The 19,945-nt window shown below is 40.2% G+C and overlaps 1 protein-coding gene across 2 annotated transcripts in view; it reads left to right on the plus strand.

The window, feature by feature from the left end:
• Positions 1–316: 316 nt before the first annotated feature.
• The window catches only part of NOX4 (NADPH oxidase 4), a 117,543-nt gene continuing 97,914 nt past the window's right edge, over positions 317–19,945 (plus strand). Inside the window, exons 1-7 of one of the 2 annotated variants that reach the window (XM_055802706.1) lie at positions 317–400; positions 1,094–1,189; positions 12,455–12,565; positions 13,592–13,676; positions 14,333–14,430; positions 16,380–16,407; positions 19,523–19,595. In XM_055802706.1, the coding sequence (XP_055658681.1) occupies positions 344–400; positions 1,094–1,189; positions 12,455–12,565; positions 13,592–13,676; positions 14,333–14,430; positions 16,380–16,407; positions 19,523–19,595 (548 nt within the window). In that variant the 5' untranslated portion in view covers positions 317–343. The remainder of the gene's footprint in view (positions 401–1,093; positions 1,190–12,454; positions 12,566–13,591; positions 13,677–14,332; positions 14,431–16,379; positions 16,408–19,522; positions 19,596–19,945) is intronic. The other variant, XM_055802707.1, reaches the window with a different exon arrangement.

Consider the following 19,945-nt stretch of genomic DNA (forward strand, 5'->3'; position numbering starts at 1 on the left):
ACGCGGGCGGGGGGGGGGATGCGCAGCCGGCCGCACCGCTCGGCGGCGGAGGCCCCGGCGATCCCGAGCCCCTCACGGGGGTGGCTCCAGCCGAGCCCCCGGGGCAGCGCCGCGCACAAAGGGCGGCCGGCGGCAGACAAAGGGGCAGCGCCCGGTGGCCGCGGCGGGGCCGGGGGGGGCCGGAGCGCGGCGCGGCGGGGCCGGAGCGCAACGCCCCGGCGGCCGGAAGACAGGGCGGGGGGTGAGGGGTGGGGAGAGGGGAGGACCGGCTCAGCCCAGCTGAAAAGGAGGGCTCGGCCGCCCCCCCACCCCCGCGGGTCCTGCCCCGCAGGCGTCCGGCACCATGGCTCTGTCCTGGAGGAGCTGGCTGGCCAACGAGGGGAGCAAACACCTCTTTCTGGTGAGGGGGCTGCCCCGGCGGGGAAAGGGGGGGGTCCCGGCGGCGGGGCTGACCTGCGGGGAAGGCTGGGGAGGGGGGCGCGGGGGTGCTGGCCCGGCGGGGGCACCGAGGAGCCCCGGGGGGCGGGGGGGCGCGGGCAGGGATGCGCGGCCGCGGTGGCTGGGATGCGCGCCCCGCGGTGCGGCTGGCCCCGGTACCCGTCCGTGCCGTGGCCCGGGGACGGGGCAGGCGGCCGCGTCCTGCTGCGGCTCGGCACGCGCTCTGCCGGCCTCCGCTCTTTGTTGGAGCCTCTGCGGGAAAGTTTGGGGGAGAAGATGCGGCTTCTTGGAGGTCAAGTTCTTCCTGCCTTTGTCTTTGTCTCTTTGTTGCTGGTTTTCATTCTTTGAGTCCTTAACCGCGGTACCTAACTGCAGATTTGGGGTAGCGTTTCCCATGCAGAGGGTTGCCCAGCTCTCAGCCCTCTTGGGTCACAAAGGTAAAGTTTCGTGAAGTTCAGTGAAAGTGAAAATCTCTCCCATAGAGGCTGTTGCTTTTAATATATTAAAACGTTCCACGCTTTGAGTTTGTTTCCCCGTTCCATTTACATGTTTATGAAACTGCAGGCATGTGGGTTTTATGAATGAAAGAAATTACCACTGAAAAGTTTGCACATGTAACTTTCACTTACAGTCTCTTGTTTCTGTTTCATTTTAGGTTTTCTGGCTCTTCCTCAATGTATGGCTCTTCTGGAAAACCTTTCTGCTCTATAATCAAGGGCTGCAGTATTATTATCTGCATCAGATGTTAGGGGTGAGTGACCCAGACAGTACTTTTTGCCCTGGAAACTGGGATGCTGGGAGATGGGAGGGGGGCAGAACGCATTTGCTAATCAGGGATGACACAAACTGCCTGTTAACTCTACAAAGTGGGGAAAGATCAAGTCGGAAATTACTGGGATAGCGTTGACAGTTGTTTAGGAGTAGAAAGTGAACAGTGTTGAGAAGAAAAAGGAGCCAGTCAAGTGTGGGACAGCTATCCTTCCCCCTCCTCTGCTCTCCTCCCTCCCGGTGTTCCCAGCTGCTTGCAGGCTCACAGGAACAGAAACATGCTCAACAGATGACTGGAGCTCAACTTTTTTGTCATAAAAATGTTAGCCAAGCTTATGGGCTTGTGGTGGCAAATTCTTTCTAACCTCGTTTTTGTGATACGTATTTGCTGAAGGAATTCCTTTGATAATTCTTAGTTCTTTTCAATCTTTGTCACCCTCACAGGTCCTCCATTCTGTGTAAATCATTGTAATCTATGTAGTTTCAGTTTTGTTTTCTAATAACAAATTTTTACAATATGAATGGTTTGATGAAGATTTGGCTGTTTTGATTTAGCAAGGGTAGCATCCACCACTACCAGAAGGACCCAGAAAGATAATTTGGGGAAGTGAGATACTGGTCTGTCTTGTGAAGTTACCCAGAGCTATGCCATTGCAGTTGTTTGAAATGATTTCTGTGCAAAGGGATAGATTAAGGCTTAACGGCTTTCTGGAGGATGTTTTAGGGTTGCTCAGAATTTGAGAACCCAGGAAAAAGTAGGTGAATAACATGATGCTTTGTAACACTGTGTCTTACTCAGGAATGGATTCCAATGGGAAGTTGACATGGGGTTAAAGCACAGATGATGCACAGCCTAACCTGTTGTAGAGCCTCTGAGTTTTATCTTTGGTAGATCCAGGATATATTCTTTTATATGACTGATATCATTGCCATAGCCAGCCAGTTCCATAAACTTTTGACCTGGTACAGGTGGGTTTTTTTCTTTTCTTTTTATGGCTGACTCAGATGTGTTCAAGAAATGAATCTTAGCAAAGGTAGTGCAAAAAGAAGGGAATGAAAATACTTAAATTGTTCACGATGATGGCAGGAAAAAGCATGAAACCATTTTTAATTATACCATAATCTCTAATGGCTTTGTAGCCCAGTGCATCCATTTGAAAACTGTTTGTTCCTGACAGAGCAAGTGGGTTGTTCATAAAGCAAATGTTCTTGGTCAACATGTTTGGCCAGATTGTCAGCTGGTATCAATCAGCAAAATTCCTCTCAATTCAGAAGACTCATCTGCCTTCTGCCAGCTCATTGTCTGGGGTGTTCTTACACTTCAAAATGAAAGTCACATACAAAATAATACAATGTGTGTCTAGAACCTGTGAGATTATTCAAGCAACAGATTCCTTGTGCTGATCAGGAGACGAGGACCAGAAAGCCATGTGTTTGAGTTTGTCTAGCTGTGTTTGCAACTGTGAAATACCAAAGAAATTTAAAGACTTTCTACAATGAGGTGGCAAGTGAAGAGCTAAGTCTTAAGGATACTTTTGGTCAAAGTTCTGAAACTAATTTCAAAAGTTTGAAAATATTAAAGACTGTAAAACATTCTTGCAATTCACTTTTTACAGTTTGCCTAAATATCATCCCTATACCCCCAAGTTAGCTTTCTCCCTTCTCTATAGTATATTTGTATATGTGTATATTTATACACATGTACAGATTATTTTGCAGGGGTTGGGAAAGCTGAACCCAATTTTAGTTTCCTCAGGAAACAAAGTAAGCATATCCATGCTAGAGCTGCTGTTACCTTCCATGGGGATTTTTGCTCCTCTTCTGTACTGGTTTGTGTAGCCACTGGTCCGTGGCCCGTCGGCGCAGCCAGTCTCCTCGCTGTTCTGTATGTGGGTGAGTGGCTTGCAGAGTCTCTGTGTGCCATTTCTTGATGTTTGAAGATTTTGAGATTTAGATTAAAATTCTTCATTTATAATTCAACAGTTGACTATTTTTTTCAGTCTTAACAATTTTACAGGTGCTTGCATGATAATTGATTCCTTTTTCCAGCAAGTTAACAAAAAATGGCAAGAAGGAATGGCATTTTTCCGATAAAAAAACATTCTCTTTTTATTAGTGAGGTCTGCTAAGGAGGTTTTTTTTCTCTCTTTGTATGCTATGATAGCCGAAAATTCTCTTAAGAACTGTACTTGCAGCACTGAAAGATTTACACAGGTAATTTTATTGTTTACTGAGTAACAGGATGGAGAACAAGAAGAATTGCTGTGTGAAATCAGATTGTGATATGAAATAAGATCTTGGGCTGAATAGCCTGCATATATTCAATATTGCCGTGTTCTCATGCCATGTATTTTCTTTCTGATGTGAAGAAGGAGAAAGAATGAGGTTAGTCTCTCATTCAGTGGTCACTGAGGTGGCTCATCTTCCTCCAGCCTTCTAGAGAAGAAGGAGGCTCAATTTTATGCTTTTCCAATTGCATCCACTGCAATGTTAAGCAAGATACTAAGCACAGGATTTTAAAATTATTTAGGTTCCCAACTGCCGCTCAGTCTTTCAATGACAATCTTTCTGATCCTTAATGCTGTAACTGTAAAAAGACACTAAGACCATGGTGGTGTCCTGGAAGTACAAAGAGAATAAACAAGTCAAAGGTACTGATGTGCTAGGAGGAGGTTAATTAGCCTATTCTATGCTATAAAATTTAGTGGGTAAATTTATGTTGTGTCAAATGTCACTGCTTTGCTCAGTTTGAGTCTTGTTGATGAGACTACAAACTCTTCACTGTGGAATCTCCATTCCTGGAGATTTTCAAAAAGTAATTGAGCAAAACCCTGAGCAAACTTAGTCTGAGTTTGGTGTTGAACCTGTTTAGAGCAGGAGGTTGGAACAGAGACATCCCAAGGTCCATTCCAACCAGAATAATTCTGTGATTATACGATTCTTGTGGTGTAAGGTCAACCAGAACCTAGTGGATGTAAACCACTTCCCAGTACTTTTGCCTTGATGAACCATCCGTTTAGATACTTAATTGCTTGTAACACTACAATCATACTCTTACTGCATGAATGCATTCATTGCCACTGGTTCAGCAACATAATTCAGATAAAAAATCTTAGTTTTTCATAATTTAGAATCATAGAATCATTTAAGTTGGAAAAGACCTTTAAGATCATCAAGTCTCAAAATAACATTTAATGAATGTTAAATTGTGGCGTTGCATTGCAAGAAGAAGATAAGCCTTGGAAACACCGAACAGGCATGAATTTCTTATAAAAGGAATATTCTCATCTTTATGTTCATGACAGATACTAGAAGATGTAGTAGGCATGAATTAACAGAAAGGAAGATTCATAAATCAGGTGATGTGACTCCAAAATATTCATTGTTGGAGGATTTGTGTCTGCTCGGTCAGAGAAATTGTACAGGTGATTAATTTCTTTGTAGACTTCAAGATTTCTCTCTTCAGATTAGCTTGGGTGTATTTTTTTCAACAAACTTGCTTGTGTCTTACTGAGAAATTCAGTCCGAAATTCAGTACCGGCCTTATTATAGAACTCAAATCTTGCTTTTAAAAGCATTAAATGAAATACCTGTTTCTTGTTGCTTGAGTTCCCCATGAACAGAAAGAGCACCGGGCTCATTTTGTCACAGCATAAAAGGTCTCTCTTTCCCTATTCCTTCTCTAGTCCCTGCGCAAATTAATGCAGTCACATGGATGCTAATGCAAGAGATAAACTGGGTTTCAGACCAAAATGAAGAAAATGCATTCTCAGAAGGATCTCTTTGGGAAAAGATTGAATAACTGGAAATGGGACTGAAAAGAAGTGCTGCCTCACTTATCTATAGAGTTGCTGTTTACGGTGCAGTACTGTGCATCAGTATTATGTCATCTTTATTCACTACTTGGAATATGTTCCAGATGTTCCAGTAAGTTGCATATCTCTTCTGGCTAGTAATGATAGAGATTTTACTAATTGAGGCCAAATTTTGCTTTCATTGATCCTTACACAACCGCACTGCCGTCTGCTTCCCACACAAATAAGCATTGGAGGGAGTTGTGTATCTTGACCCTTTATTTTCCTTAATTCAGCATGGTTTTGCTATTTAATTGTCTTGTAACCAGGCAATTTGGGATCTGCTCTTTAGAGTGTTATATGTAGCAAAAATGTCTAATATTAGATTTATGTTGCTATGGAAGCTATACATATCTATACCTATGTGCAAGATCCCCTAATGAAGACTGAGGGTGTTAATCCACAAGACCTTACCTTGATAGTCCCCTTGAATTTGCAAGTAAATCTCTCCTTGCATTCGCTTTACCTCGTTCTAGGTTTTTGGTGTGCCAAAACTGTTTTTCCTTCAACCTTTTGGCCTTCCTGGACAGCCTACAGTTCAGCATCACTGAGCTTGTTGTCAGTTATAAGCCAATGAAGATCTAAGGCTTTGCACCACATAGCTCTTCTGTTTTGTTCCTTTCTCTTTCTTTCTTGTTCGTTTTCTTTCTTTCTTTCTTTCTCTTTTTCTTTTTCTTTCTTTCTTGCTCTTTTTCTTTCTTTCTCTCTTTCTTTTCCTTTCTCTTTCTGTCTTTTTCACTTTCTTTCTCTCTGTCTCTGTGTTTCTCTCTTCCTTCCTTTTTTTTTCTCTCTGTCTTTTTCTTTCTCTTCCTTCCTTCCTTGCTTCCTTCCTTCCTTCCTTCCTCCCTCCTTCCCTCCCTCCCTCCCTCGCTTCCTCTCCCCCTCTCTCCCTCTCTCTCTCTCCCTTTCTTCCTTTCTTTCTAGCTCAAATGGCTGTAATCCTGTGGAGGACATCTATGTTATTACTAATTATGGGAGAACTTCCACCTCTGAGAAGTTCTTGTGAAACTGTCCGTCCTGGAGGCTCAATTAGTAGAGGTACATCTGAAAAGATTAACTGAAATTTTTACTACCGTATCATGTAGGCTTGTGTTAAAAAGTGTCTTCTTGTTGTCATTGCTCCTTGTTCTAAAGATGATCACGGCATAATACTCTGTGTAGAGCAGAACTGAATTGCAGCCAAAATGTTTCTTTGGCATGTTATTAATTATATTATGTATTATTGCATGCTTCCCATGGTAGTCCAACAATGGCAGGTCTTAAAATAAAAATAGCTGCATTACACTGCAGAAGACTGGTTTTACAGACCATATTGCCTACTGTGTTGTGATAAGGGGAAATAATTCAGCATAAAGGAAGCCCTTAATAGCAGACATTGCATCACTTCTGTGTAACTGTGACTCAGATGTGACAATAAACAACTTCCTGATCTGGCCATGAGTTGCACTGTGTTGTGAATCTCTTGGGGGGACTTGGGTACCCTTAATCCCTTGGTTCATGACCAAGTTTGTGAAGGTTAGGTCATGCTGCATCTTGCAGGATTAACCATTCAAGCTCTTGTTGCTAGTTAATATGTAAAATACTGACACTTTGTGATGTTGTTACAGAAGGATGCTCTGGAACACTCAAATCTGGAAGATAACTTCAGTTTCCTTCCAGTCTGTGCAAGTATCATTCTGTGTGGTACAAAATGAAACCTGTATCTCAGAAACACTGACAAAAGTATTTTTTAAAATTGCATTTCCTGGGGTCAGGATTCTAACAGATTAAATTAACTGTTAGTAGATTAACAAAGAAGAACATTTGGTCTGAAACCTTTTAAGTGAATATGCTTTGGAGATTATCAAGAAGTTGGAAGCTAATATTGAATTCCAGGTTAAGATCGTTGCGTTCTTCAGACTGAGTGATTGATTTAAGCAAAAGGAAAGTACACCTAACACAAAGGCACTGTGTATAAAATGAGAACATGACATGACTATGTGGACAGAAAGAGAGGGAAAACCTTCAAGGAATGCCTCTTTGGTGAGTTTCAAGTGACCAGTGAGAATATTGATTCTCAGTAGTGCAGGGAAGATACCCAGCACCTCATGAAAGAGCTAAAACTTGTTGTTTCTCCCTTTCTGTAATATCATACCCAACTTGTGATTCATATATTGAAGCAGAAGACTGATGTTGAATTAGCATAGAGAATTGGGCTGCTGATAAATCCTCTTGTAGAGAATTGCTGGGGTTTGTCGTGTTTTTTTCATAATACTTAATATACTTTGTCAAACATGATTCATAAATATCACACCATTGAGTCTTAATTTTTAAAGGGTTGCAGTACATGAGGTTGGGATTTACAGAGTCCTGCCTTGAAACCTTCCATCTTCAGGAAGAAAATCAAGTCAAACTTTTGTAGAAGTTTTCACATGCGTCAATGCTACCCTTGCATTTTCCTTCCTTTCAGCTCCTTCAGGGTTTGCTTGTGGTTTTTGGTTTGTTGTGGTTTTTTTTTTTATTATTTTTTTAAAGATATATATTCCCAGAAAGATTTGGCAGGCCTAGGGGGCATAATTACTATCTGTACAATTGAGATCTGGCCTTCATCTTAGATTATCTGTGCTCTGTTGCTCAAAACAATGAGTACTCTATGAAGAAAAGGAAGTCAGGTCAAAAGGATGCACACTGTGTGGCACGGTTTGTCCCACTACAAAAATATGTTAAGCTGCTCCAGTACTGATTTGAGGAGGTGGTCTGTGACCTGTGTCTACAGGGCAGCATGTGGCTTATGAGTCTTCCCACAACCTTTCAAGTTGCCCTGAACCATGGAAGATTGAAGAAGTTTAAGGAAAGGCCTCCAGAGAGAGCATCAAGTGTGGTGTCTCTACTGCGCCATGACCTGCTTAGGATTCTTGCTTGTAGGTGGGGAGGTTTTGAGAAACAGGTTCACATCACTTAGGTGTGCAAGTATTTATGGTATTCCAGTTTTTTTCCTACAGGGTGGGCTTAAAAGATGAGGTAGAACAGTATTTATTGAAGCGTTCCTGCATTCTGCTGTCCCGTATGTTTTGGAGCCATATGTAGAATATTAGATTTCTGTGCACAGCAGTTGCAGGTAACATTCATCTCTGTATTTATAACTGATGAACTGTGGTGAATTTTGTAGTACACAATAAGTTACGAGCCCTCAACGAAATACTGAAGTAATTTACCTAACTACAGAGAAGCTAATTTCCCCTGCTTTGCTGCCAGCAACACACAAAACATCTCATGAGAACTGACTTTTTGCTCCTCTGCCCTACTTTGCACGTTGTATGAGCACCAGGAGTCCATCCTGATTTCTGTGGAACTGTGCATCCGACAGGGATAGCTGGAGAACTTACATTCCTGCTGTAGCTCTGGAACCCTTTCCTGCTGCTTTGGAGAAGGAAAATATGTTGATTGCTTTGTACTTGTCTGGAGGGAAAATCTACACTACTTTTTAGGGTCCAGGTTTGTAATGAGACCGGTTCCCTACTATCCCTGCCACAGATTTCCTCTGTGAATTTGATTAGTCCTTTAGTTTTTCTATGCCTCTTTGCCCCTCCATGAAATGTGATAACAGCGTGTGTGGTACTGGGTAGGCAGAGCATAGAAGGGGGTTGGCAGGTGCTCAGATTTGATAGCAGCAGAAGTGGATAGAAGAGAGTGTCCAGCAGAGATTTTGGGGGTGTTTTTTCCTCTCTGATTCTACAGAAGTTTCATGTGCTACTAACATGAAATAACACGTTGTGGTTTTTTTTTTTTCCCCCTGAAAACAATAATAGTCTTATGAAGAAAAGAGGACTATATTTTTCTCATTTCTTAGCTACTTAATAAGAATATATATTCCCTTCTAGAACCAGTGAGTTGCCTTGGAGCAAAAGTCATCTTTTATTGTACTATTGTTTAAAAATCCAACAATACACTGTGTTCATTTGTTACTATGCCACCCAGGCAATGTGAGGAAGTCAAGAAAGAGACCACTTGAAAACCATTTGGAAAGGATTAGTTTCATGGGGATATTTTTAGCCTTTGCATATATGTTAAGAGTGAACTTAGTACTCTGTTATTCTTCTGGGTCGTGCATGAATTATGATTCTAAGCATTGCTAAATGTATTGCTTTACCATTGTTTTCAAACTGGTCATGGACTTCTTGCAGCAAACATTGCCCAAATTGATTTCTTCAGTATAAAATCTTAAATGAATCATTGGTGGAAATATTTCAATTGCATTTTCCTCGAAGTGCACTCCATATTTGAAGAAGTTGTTTCCTGCTCTTTCTCTCTCTGGTTATTTTTTTTTTCCCTTTGTGCAGATGCTGATAAAACGGAATTAGAATTAATGTAAGGGCATTCTTCAGTAGCAATTGCGTTATGAATGAATATTTACTATTTGTTAAATAGTGGCATGGAAAAACACAATGAAAGGTTAGTAGGGTAGCTGCTTCTGCTCATTATCACTGTTTTGTATTTTTTGTACCAGTTGAATTGCTTGGCATTTTACTTATTTCTTACCACAAATTATTTCATTTATTTAATACCATACAGTGTAGAATTAATTCTGTTCTAGACTCTTCGAAACTAGACTGCTTTATTCAAGTTTTGTAGGAAGAATAGTTGTTCTGATAAAGGAATTCTTGGGTAACCGATATCATGCCTGGTTTATGTTTAAACTCAAAGACAACATAAATTCTTGAGAAAGTAATGATACATCATGTTTTTGGATTGCTTATTAATTGTATTGGAATTTCTTTCAGCTGTTGGGTGTTAGTCAAGAGCTACAAAACTGATTCAATTTACTTGTGGGTTTTGTGTAACATTAATTGTAGATAATTCTTGGGTTTTTCAAGTCATGCTCATTTAATCAATGAAATACTGTAGCAAATCAGCAAGCTGTAATAAAAATGCTTAGATGTGTTTAATGATTATGTTTTTGAAGTTACTGCTTTTATGAGGTGTATAGCTAATTTTTAGCTTCCCTTTCGAGGAATAATAATTAATGAAAATAGAGACGGTCTTGTATATTCAAATGGCACATTACAGAGACATTTTACTTGCCATTAAATCCATTAATCTAAGGGTATTGCCATTTTATCCGATAGCCCAACAATATTTATGATGTTCTGAAGTAACTTTAAGCTACTGTGGACAAGGATAGATAGAGAAATACCTATTTTGGTTGTTGACATACGTGTTTTTTAATAATACTTTGAAGTGGAAAGTGACATCAGCTTTCAGTAAGGTCGCAGCTGAGTTGCTGAGGTTGTGCCCATTGTAGCTGGTGCTCAGTTGTAGTCTTCGCACTTGGGCTCTGGACCAATTGTGAGAGTCTGGAGCGAGGAGGAGAGCACGATCCAATGTCGGAAGAACATGACTTGTGAGGGAGAAGTAGCAAGAATAATCCCTTATAGTGCTTGTGAACAGAGTGTGGGGTAACAGCTGAAATGGAAGCAAGGGAGGTTTTATGTAAGGAAAAAAAGAACTAGCAGTGCCTTAGAAGAAGTAGTGGAGGAGGTCTGGAGGGTGGGAAAGAACTAAGTGATGTGGTTCATTCCACTCTTGTTTTCTGTAATTCGGTAGGTTAGAGATGCCTGTGTTGTAAGTGTCCCTCCCTTTTGTGAGGTCTGCTCGAAGGATGTTTGCCAGGGATCCCACATTTACATGGCAGGGGACAAGTTAGAGCGCATTTTGTCGGGTAATTGCCCGGGCAGCTTGTGAGAGAAGGTGCCCTTGTGGCACCTTTGTTCTGTGGCAGCTGGTGATGTCTGGTGAGGAGGCCCCTGGCACTCAGGTCTAAGTAAGTAATGTAAAGCAGGCAGAAGAGGAACGGGGTTTAGGGGGAGGGCTTGATGCTTCAGGTATATTGAACATCTTTACCTTCTGTTTGCCTTCTGGTTTTGAGCCCAGATGTACTGCAGAGAAGGTGGGTGTTACTGTGAGAACTGGCAGTTTTGAAGTTTTATAGTACTTAGAAGCTCGTGTCACGTTGTTGTGCTTGTGAACTTGCTAGACATGCTGAAGTTCAATTATTTTGTTTACTTTATTTTTACTAGTTTATATATTCATCCATTTCTGTGACATGTAGATACGTCTGTAAAAACAACTAATAACAGTTACAGATTGTGAAACTACAAGGCTTTCGTGAAACTACAAGGCCTTTCTAATAATTTTGGTAAAAAAAATGTTTCCAAATAAATAAATAAATAAACCCTTTGTTTCTCTCCATAGCTTTCTTGATAAGCTATGAATATGTGTTGCACTGTTGAAGGTTTTTTTTGACTGAGAAATAACAAATATTCTGTTTTTGACCTAAAGTATCATTTTGAAAAAGTAATAAATCTTCATTAATTTATATTAGATAATTTGTACCTGTTCAAATAATTCATATAGCTCTGCAGTATTTGAGTTATCTTATAGTATTATAATTTTTTTTATTATTTTTTTCAGGAGTTTAAAAACTTGGGCTTCAGAGAACATTGTAAGAAATATCCTTCTAGAAATCTGTTGACAGTCTAAAAGCCTCCTTTATGTAAGCTAGTAAAATGGTAATTCAGCCTAATAACTAGGAGAACAATGGCATTTTGCTAACTTTTAAAAAAATCATAAATGAATGAGAGAATATAATAAGATTTGAAAATACAGGGTTATGACATTAATGTGTGCTTTGTTCATTTATTTGACAAGTGTTTTTGTTCTAATTATGTAAGTTCCAAATATACCAGTAAAAGCGTTAATGAAATTAGATTTCGTTATAGTTCTCAGCTACTGAGTATTTAACTGAAGAAAAGCTACTTTTCTTTAGGTCAAAATATGGCACTGCATAGTGTGAATGGGTGAGGAGTTCCGTGCAGTTCTGTAAAAGCCCTTGAAACAATATTATCATTTCAATGTGATTGAATCAGTATAATTTTTTTAACATCCTTTTCTGGCTTGTTTACTAGAAAATCATTACACTTTACCTGAGTGGCTGTCCAGTGTCTTTACAGTATTTATCCCTCTTTCTTATTTAATTATGTCTGTTGAAGCTTTTGCGTAGTTTCTTGGTGGACACTTACCGTTGTCTCTGATACTTTGTTCTCTGTGGCTTTGATCACTAATGAGGATGTTGGTTCTTTTGGTAGAAAGGTGTCATTTGCTGGCATTATTGCTGACAGATTTAATATTGAATAATTTTTGATGCAAAGGTGAGAGCCGTTTCCCTTGGAGAACAGGCTAGCAAGCTGTGTGTACAGTGGTTTTTCCAGTACATGTAAAACATCATGAAGGCCTGAAGTTAAGAGAGCATGGGAACTGCTTAGTTTGACAGCAAAGAAAAGGAGGTTGAATACAGACACCTGAATCATTAGAGTGTCTTTTCTCCCTGTAATCTAACTCTTGCTATATTTGTTCAGCTAGGATTGTGTGTTAGCAGAGCTTCAGCATCTGTCCTCAATTTCAACTGCTGCCTGGTCCTTCTACCAATGTGCCGTGTTCTCCTGGCCTTCCTGCGAGGATCTCAGAAGGTAAGAACTGTTGTCAAAACGCAGCAGTTGAGAAGGAGAGGGCCCTAGTCTCTGTTTAGTCTAAAAATAACAGAAAAACCCTGTTATATCCCTGTTTATTATACAGTATGTGCCTGCATGGTGCAAGTATCGGGAGTTCAGCCTAGATTCATGACTCCTTTGAAGGCAATGCCTTGGTTGGAATTAGTTTCCTTGGACCTGTTGTGAGGAAGGTTTCTTCAACGCATTTTTGAAGGACAGGACGTTGCGGTGGGACTGTAACCAGATGTAGTCTCCTCCTTCCTTCCCAACTCTAATATAAAAGATGTCTGTGTCCTCTCTACTGCTTCCTGGTAGAATCCAATAGAGCAAAAAGAACTTTGTCTCTGCGTGACCAAAAATGTCCTGCTAGAGGTGGCAGGACTTTAAATAAAAATACCCAATGGGATACATTCGTTATCATGGGAGAAAAAACGTTCTGGCAAAGCTAAGAGGGTTTCTTTTCTGTACCAGTATTCAGTAAATAGTTTAGCTTGTTTGTGATTCGCCCGTTGCTTATACAGAAATATAAGTAAAGCTTTGAGGAACATCTGTGTTTTCTAGATGGTTGCAGATCGAACCTGTGAGTTCTGTTCATCATGTGACAGTACCTCTGAGATTTGATGCATGTGTGTATGCAAATGTATGGAAATAGATGTACACATATATGTATGCAAATAGATCTTTCCCTCTGATCCTGCTCACTAAAGAGCCAGTGATACCTACAACTATTAGTGCTGGAACTCCTAAATTTTAAGGCCAGGAGGGACATTACTTTATGTGCTCTTGACATCTATGTAATACAGACCCAACTGTAATTTCTTCATTAAGACCACAAAACTTGTTCATTGACATAATCCTGTAGTTTTTAAATTTAGGTACTTCGCTTGCAAGGGTGTTAAACCTAGTAAAAGCTAGAGCTGCTATTACATCAGCTCAGTTGCTGTTATCTTTTTTTTCATTTGCTTTGTTTTAGAAGAGTGATTGCTTAAATTATTCTCTTAATAGGTTGCCAGCAGGAAAACCAGAAGGCTGCTAGATAAAAGTAAAACTTTCCATGTGACGTGCGGGGTTACAATATGCGTCTTTTCAGGTGAGATCTCACTCTGCTGAGCAGTAGCTTGTTTTGGAAACATATCGAAGCAGTAGTTTGTGGTTTTTCTTGTACAGTACATTTGGAGGTAGTCTTGCTCTGTGCTTCTGCATCTTAAATCGTGGATACTTTCTCAGATGTGTGTGGGTTTTTGTTTATTTTTCCTTTAAACACATGTGCTTACATTCTAATGCCAAACCTTTCCTTAAAATTCCACTTTCTAAAAGGACAGGTATATGAGATAAGTTCAAAATCTGACATTACAAGTGATCCCTTACTGTGCCTGAGCAATTTGAGCAAAGAAGCAGGGTGCTACAGGCTTACTTGCAGAACAGGGAGCAGTAGAGACAAATAGCAATCACCAATTTGGTGAAGAAGAAATATTCTTGAATGGACACCTTGGAATGTTGTCTCCCAGCTGAAGCATTGCAGTATGGAAATGATTGCTGTAGTGTTAATAAATACTAAAATACATACAGTGTTCTGCCATGAATATCTATAACCTGATTTACTTCAGAAAAAGAATTCCTTAGTCCCTGATGCATCTCATACAGGTGATGTGATTACAGCTTGGCATCTGGGTAGCCAGTTTTCTTTACTTCAGGATGACGTCTACCTCTTGTTTACGGATCTCAGCTTTACTCTCTTTTTTTTAGTCTTACATGTTGCTGCTCATCTGGTGAATGCTCTTAACTTCTCTGAGAAATACAATGAAGAGTTTCTGGCACTAAATGCAGCAAACTATCGCGGTGAGGTGAGCCAGCTGTCCTTTCATATTTTACTTTTGAGGATATAATTTAAATATATGATTATTTGTATATTCAGTTCAGTTGTATGATCCATTGTGCAATCTATACAGTGCAGCTGTTTTGTGCACTGAAAACTCACCATCATGTGGATTGCTGTGGATTTTACTTCTTTCTCTGAACAAAGCATGTATTAAGCACTTTCTGTTCAAGCCAGCAGGATTCAGTCCTGTTGGATTATGAGGTGGAGAATACGGTCGTCCTTTCACCTTGCACCTTGTTCTCCTGCTTCTCTTCTGCGTCTCTCTGTTCCTTGGATGGGCCTGGTTCAGACACTTCTGCTGCCATTTGGGAAAATACATTTTGCATTTTCACTATTTAGAATATAGTGCTATGTGATGTGTACTGGGGATTTGGGGACAGTGAGATTTGAGATTGATTTTGCATTTTTAAACTGCGATAGAAACTGCAGTATATATATGCTAAGAGTGGAATTAGTTATCTGCATAAACTGCACTGGAAGCTGATTTTTACTTATGAAATACTTCATTTGCATGACTCCTCTGACCGTGGCGCAGATATCTTGCAGGCACATCAGAGTCCTGGACCCCTCTCCAGGTGCTTCCTTGTGTATTTGGCACTGGAGAGATATTTGCAGATTTCAGGAGTAAGACCAGAGTCCGGGACTCCTTCTTCTTTGGGCTACAATCAAGTTCTCTCTTGTTTATATTCATTCTAGTCTCAAGTCTGCATTTCTTTTCTACCAGCTTCATTAGGAAAGATTTAGGATGACCCTATCCCATCTGCATCCTTTCCTGGAAAAAGGAAAGCTTGACTCAGCCCAGGCGCATAAGGACCAACAACCAAGGTCTTCCACTCCCTGGGTGAATGATCTAATCACCAAGCTATCTATGGCAGACAAACATGCCAACACCAGCTATTGTGCTGATGGTCTGGGCTGAACTCTAGTGTCTGCATGTGTTAGGAGTGGTCTGATAGACTTAACCTCCTCAGGAACATTAGCAGGAGCTTGCCTCAGGCAAGAATGTGCCAGGGCGTGCGTGGCAGCCTGTAGTAAGCAGCCTTAGGAATTTTGCAATAGCAAATGGCAATAATAACAAGTTTTTACTAACTCTAGGATCAAAACTTCCCAGATTTTAGGTAGCTCTTGAACCTTTGTGCTTCAATTCCACTTAAACCTGTTTTTTTTAATTGTGGTGGGCAGTCTGGATGCTACTGTCATCTTCTGTATGTGGGTATCACACATCTGGATGCAGACAAGGTCAAGGAGAGGGACACTTCATTTTGCCTGACCTGTATGAAGATTGCTCACCTCCCCTCACTGCATTTACTGCAAGTTTTTTTTTTTTTAAATTATCCCCAGTGAAGACAATGTCACAAGGTGTAGGGCTCGGGAGGTGGGAAGCAGTTTCCTGTGAGGCTGACATATCCCCTCTTCCTTTCATGTGTGGTGAAGGACACAGGAACATCTGTTTTTATATTGGCAGCTCCTTTGTGTCCAGTCCTGCTTCACTAGAGTCCACTGGGTGATCTAACTGGCAGAAAATGCTCACTGCTTGTCTTTCATTTAAATTAAAAATCTCTCTTTCTTCTGCTGCCTTCTGACCTCCCAAAGGTATGAGGTAACTGAGTAAAATTAAGCTTTCAAAAAAATAATCATCTGTAAAATTATCTGGATCCTAGTTTTTCATAACAGATCAGAATTGTCTTCCCCGGGGGAATGCAAAGTCTAAAGGTTTTGTTCATGTTGAATTGCAGTCAGTGTAACCTGTTACCAACTACCAAATCCATCCCTGCATCCAGATTTAGGGATTGCTTATGCCTTCGAGTGTGTGAGCTTTATGAGCTACTTATTACTATTACATTATTCATATAGATATAAAATCATGTATGTTTTTTTTGTTTGTTTGTTTGTTTGTTTTTGCCTGTTGTTCAGGACCCGAGGAAACTGCTTTTTGCTACTGGTAAGTAGGTTGTGAAAGAGTGAGAAAGTTTGCTGCTTCTCATCATCGTTCTGGAGACAAAACATTTTGATCCTGTGTTTGCATGCTCCGTGTGTTGTAGGTCAGCTAGGTTGAGATGTGTTGTTTGTGTTAATGTAACCTGGGTTTGCTTATCCAGTAGTCAGGATGGAGGAGTTATGTAAGCCCTGTAGTAGGATGAACAGCATCTTCAAAGTTGTTGTACAGATGAGTCAGTGGAAAATCATTAGTTTCAAACAGAGATTCTGCATAATATTAAACCCAAATTCCTAAATGATCCAATTCCTAAAAAAATGAAAGAGAACAAAAAAGCGGTCTCCTTGCTTCACCTGGTTTATTTAAGGGTTGGTTTGACATAAGAGCAATCTAAACTGTTACACAGGAATCAGGCTTCAGCACTCATAAAAAATACATAAGCAAAGACATTTTTGGTGCAGGAATTTAGAAGGGAGCAATGTTTGGGTATGGAGAGGTAGGCACAATCCCGAGGTGCAAATGCTTTCACAAGCAGGTAAAGGTCCTTCCTGATGTCAGCTTTCACCTTTATTTAGATTAAACACAAAAATCCCAACTTGGTAGCACTTAGGGCAAGGTCCAATGGGAACTATCCAAAGGACAGCAATGAGTGGGGTTCTAGATCTGTCAATCCTGATATGTTTGTTAGAATTAGCAACCCGTGAAGTGCTTTCCAGAAGCCCTAGGGAACATTTAGATTAATTGAGAGTAGAGGAAGTGGGAAAGTGAAATCATAGAAATAGACACGTAAGTTAACTGCTAACTGGAAATAGGTTCAGTGGTGGAGGCTTAAAAGAGGGTAACTGACAGAGGAGGGAGTTGAAGGTGTGGAGGGATAACCAGAACGAACAGCTAAGAATTATATTTTATATCTTGGATAAAGGAGAAGGACTTGGGGTAGAGAACCAGTGCAGAGGCCCCATCAAGTATTGTCCTGGCTTCTGGGAACACCTTGAGATCTCTAGCTGCGCAGAGGACCTGCAAGGTGGAACTCCTTTTACCCTCTGACAGCCGTGAAAATCCTGCATTTTTGAAAGTTTGAGCACAATGCTGCAAAAAGCAGTGATTCTCAGTCATCTTAAATTTAAAAATACTCAGATCACCCCCAATCCTAACAACTGGTAACTAACATTTATTATTTGTGCTGAAGAAGTGCCCAGGCAGGGACCACGATTTTGCTGCACTGGGAGTGGTGCAAATAGGCAAAAAATGGTCTTTTCCTAAACTAGTCCAGAACTAGTTTATTGGCTGATTTTTTTTAACACAATGAAAAGAAGGAATAAGGAGTTTGAAGGATTTATAGCGCCTTTTCACATCAGTCCAGGAAAGAACCTCCTTGTATAAGGGTGTGAGGCTGACAGGGGGAGGAACAAGTGTTCAAGGTGGTAGAGGTAAAGAGAGGTACGGACAGGGAGGAGAGGGAACGCTAAAAATGCACTGATGAATTGGGGCCAGGTTGTGAGTGATTTCACGTTTGCAGTTTGATGGAGAAGAGAATTGAAGAACTGGATGTAAAAGGTGACCTGTGGCTTGACTGACAGTGTGGGAAGCTGAATCAAGTTCTATAATGCAATTGGATTGGAAGTATTTGATATATAATCAGAGGGGAGACTGATTGCACACTGCATATCAAATAAGATTAAGAAAGAAGAAGAGAAGAAGCAGGCAACAGAAAGAATATGCACGGGTTTTATTGCAGCTGTTTTTAATTGTAACCTGTCCATGAAAGGGTGAAATTATGTTTCTTATGCAGTCCATGACAAAACTTCCATTGATTGTGGGACCAGGATTTTTCCTACAGTTCGTAAAACTGAGGGGTGATTTGGGATGTATCAGACTTTTCAACAAGAGGATATTGAGAAGTTTATAAAAAGTTAAGATTTGAAATTGTCTCTTTGTTGCTGAAGAGTCTAAAATCCCAATTAATTATTTAAAAAATTGGCTTGTTCTTTACCATTAGGATATGATCCTGTAAAAGATCCTGAACTATAAAAATCCATGGTTTTGCCATTTACATCCATGAAAGCTGGTTGAGATGTTTATTTTCTGACTCTAAACCAGCACTTACTTAGCTTTGTGCTTGGTGATTGCCCTGACTTTGTTTAAACCCAAACACTTGGCTTTTAGGGTGACCAGAGACTATGCTTAAAAACTGTCATTCTTTTTGACGTAATGCTTTATGGCTTTTAGTTTCTGAATTCTTAATTCACATTTCTTAGTTCCTGGGATTCCAGTTTTGAAGATAAGGTGCTCAGAAGAAGTGGTAGCTTTGGGATTTTTCTAGTTTATCTTTAGGCTGATGGTTTACTGTGCTTTATGGGCAGGATTCTACTTCAGGGTGAGATGAATCATGCTGTAGAAATACTTGTAACTCTCCTTTGACTTAAAAAAAGCTGAGGATAGACTAGTTTTGGTACAAGTCTGCTTTTGAGAGGATGAGTCCAATCTTTAATATTGTTAACCTTTCCTTCTCAAATGCTGGCTGTAGATCCCTGTCACAGACCTTGCTTTGTGGGCAACTTCAAGCATGATACAATGCTATGGAGAGTAATTTCAGGCACTTTCTCATTCCAGGATGAAACGGGTTGGCAAACAATTGTAGTGACAGCTTGCATAGAAATTGATTTGCTTGAAATTCTGCCTCTGACCAGGTTTTTAATTGTTGTGTTCAAGAGAGTTTAGGGTTTGGAAAAAAAGAGAGATATAGAAACTTGTACAGTCAGTCTTACAAATAAACAGTCAGTCTTACAAATAAACAAATAGACAGGATTTTTTCTTGGTGACCTGCTTAGAGACAAATGTCAATGTGCAAAAGATTACAGGAGCAAAGACTGATAGGAAATCAGTGATGCATGGTGAAATGCAAGGAAAAGGGTGGTTTTCTCTGGGAAGGTGGGAAGTTACACAACAGCTTTTCTTTCTTATCTAATTTAAAACATGAATTGTCCTCAAGAGGTAAAAAGATGCAAGAGTTTGACTGAGTCATGATTTGTATGTCTAGCAGCATCCACTTTCTTAAAAGGTCGTAGGAGACGTACACCTCTTCGCAGTTCAAATGTCAATTACCTTATGCCCATTTTAGTTCCAGGTCTGACTGGAGTCATTATGGTGTTAGTGTTATTCCTGATGTGTACAGCTTCTACGTATGCCATCAGGTAAGGCATAATCTGTTCATTATACTGAAAAATGCCATTTGAGTAATCATATTCTGGTACTGATTAGAGGGAATGAAAAGTAAATGCAATACAAGGCAAGAATTATTTAAATTAGTGTTAAAAATACCAGTTTTCTTGCCCTATTTTTTTTATTTTTATTTTTACTAGCTTGCAGGTAAATTAGCACAGTGAATTTTGTATTCAGAAATTATAAAACCTGATTAAATTGCCCTCAGAGAAAAATACTGTGTGAAGAATGTGCTCAGTTAAAAATCTAGACCTTTACAAATTTAAATAGTTCTTTTTTTCCTCTTTGTACAGGGAGGCAGTAAACTAAGCATATGGGAAGT

This window comes from Falco peregrinus, chromosome 4 (genome assembly GCF_023634155.1).
Source record: "Falco peregrinus isolate bFalPer1 chromosome 4, bFalPer1.pri, whole genome shotgun sequence".
Classification (NCBI taxonomy): domain Eukaryota; kingdom Metazoa; phylum Chordata; class Aves; order Falconiformes; family Falconidae; genus Falco; species Falco peregrinus.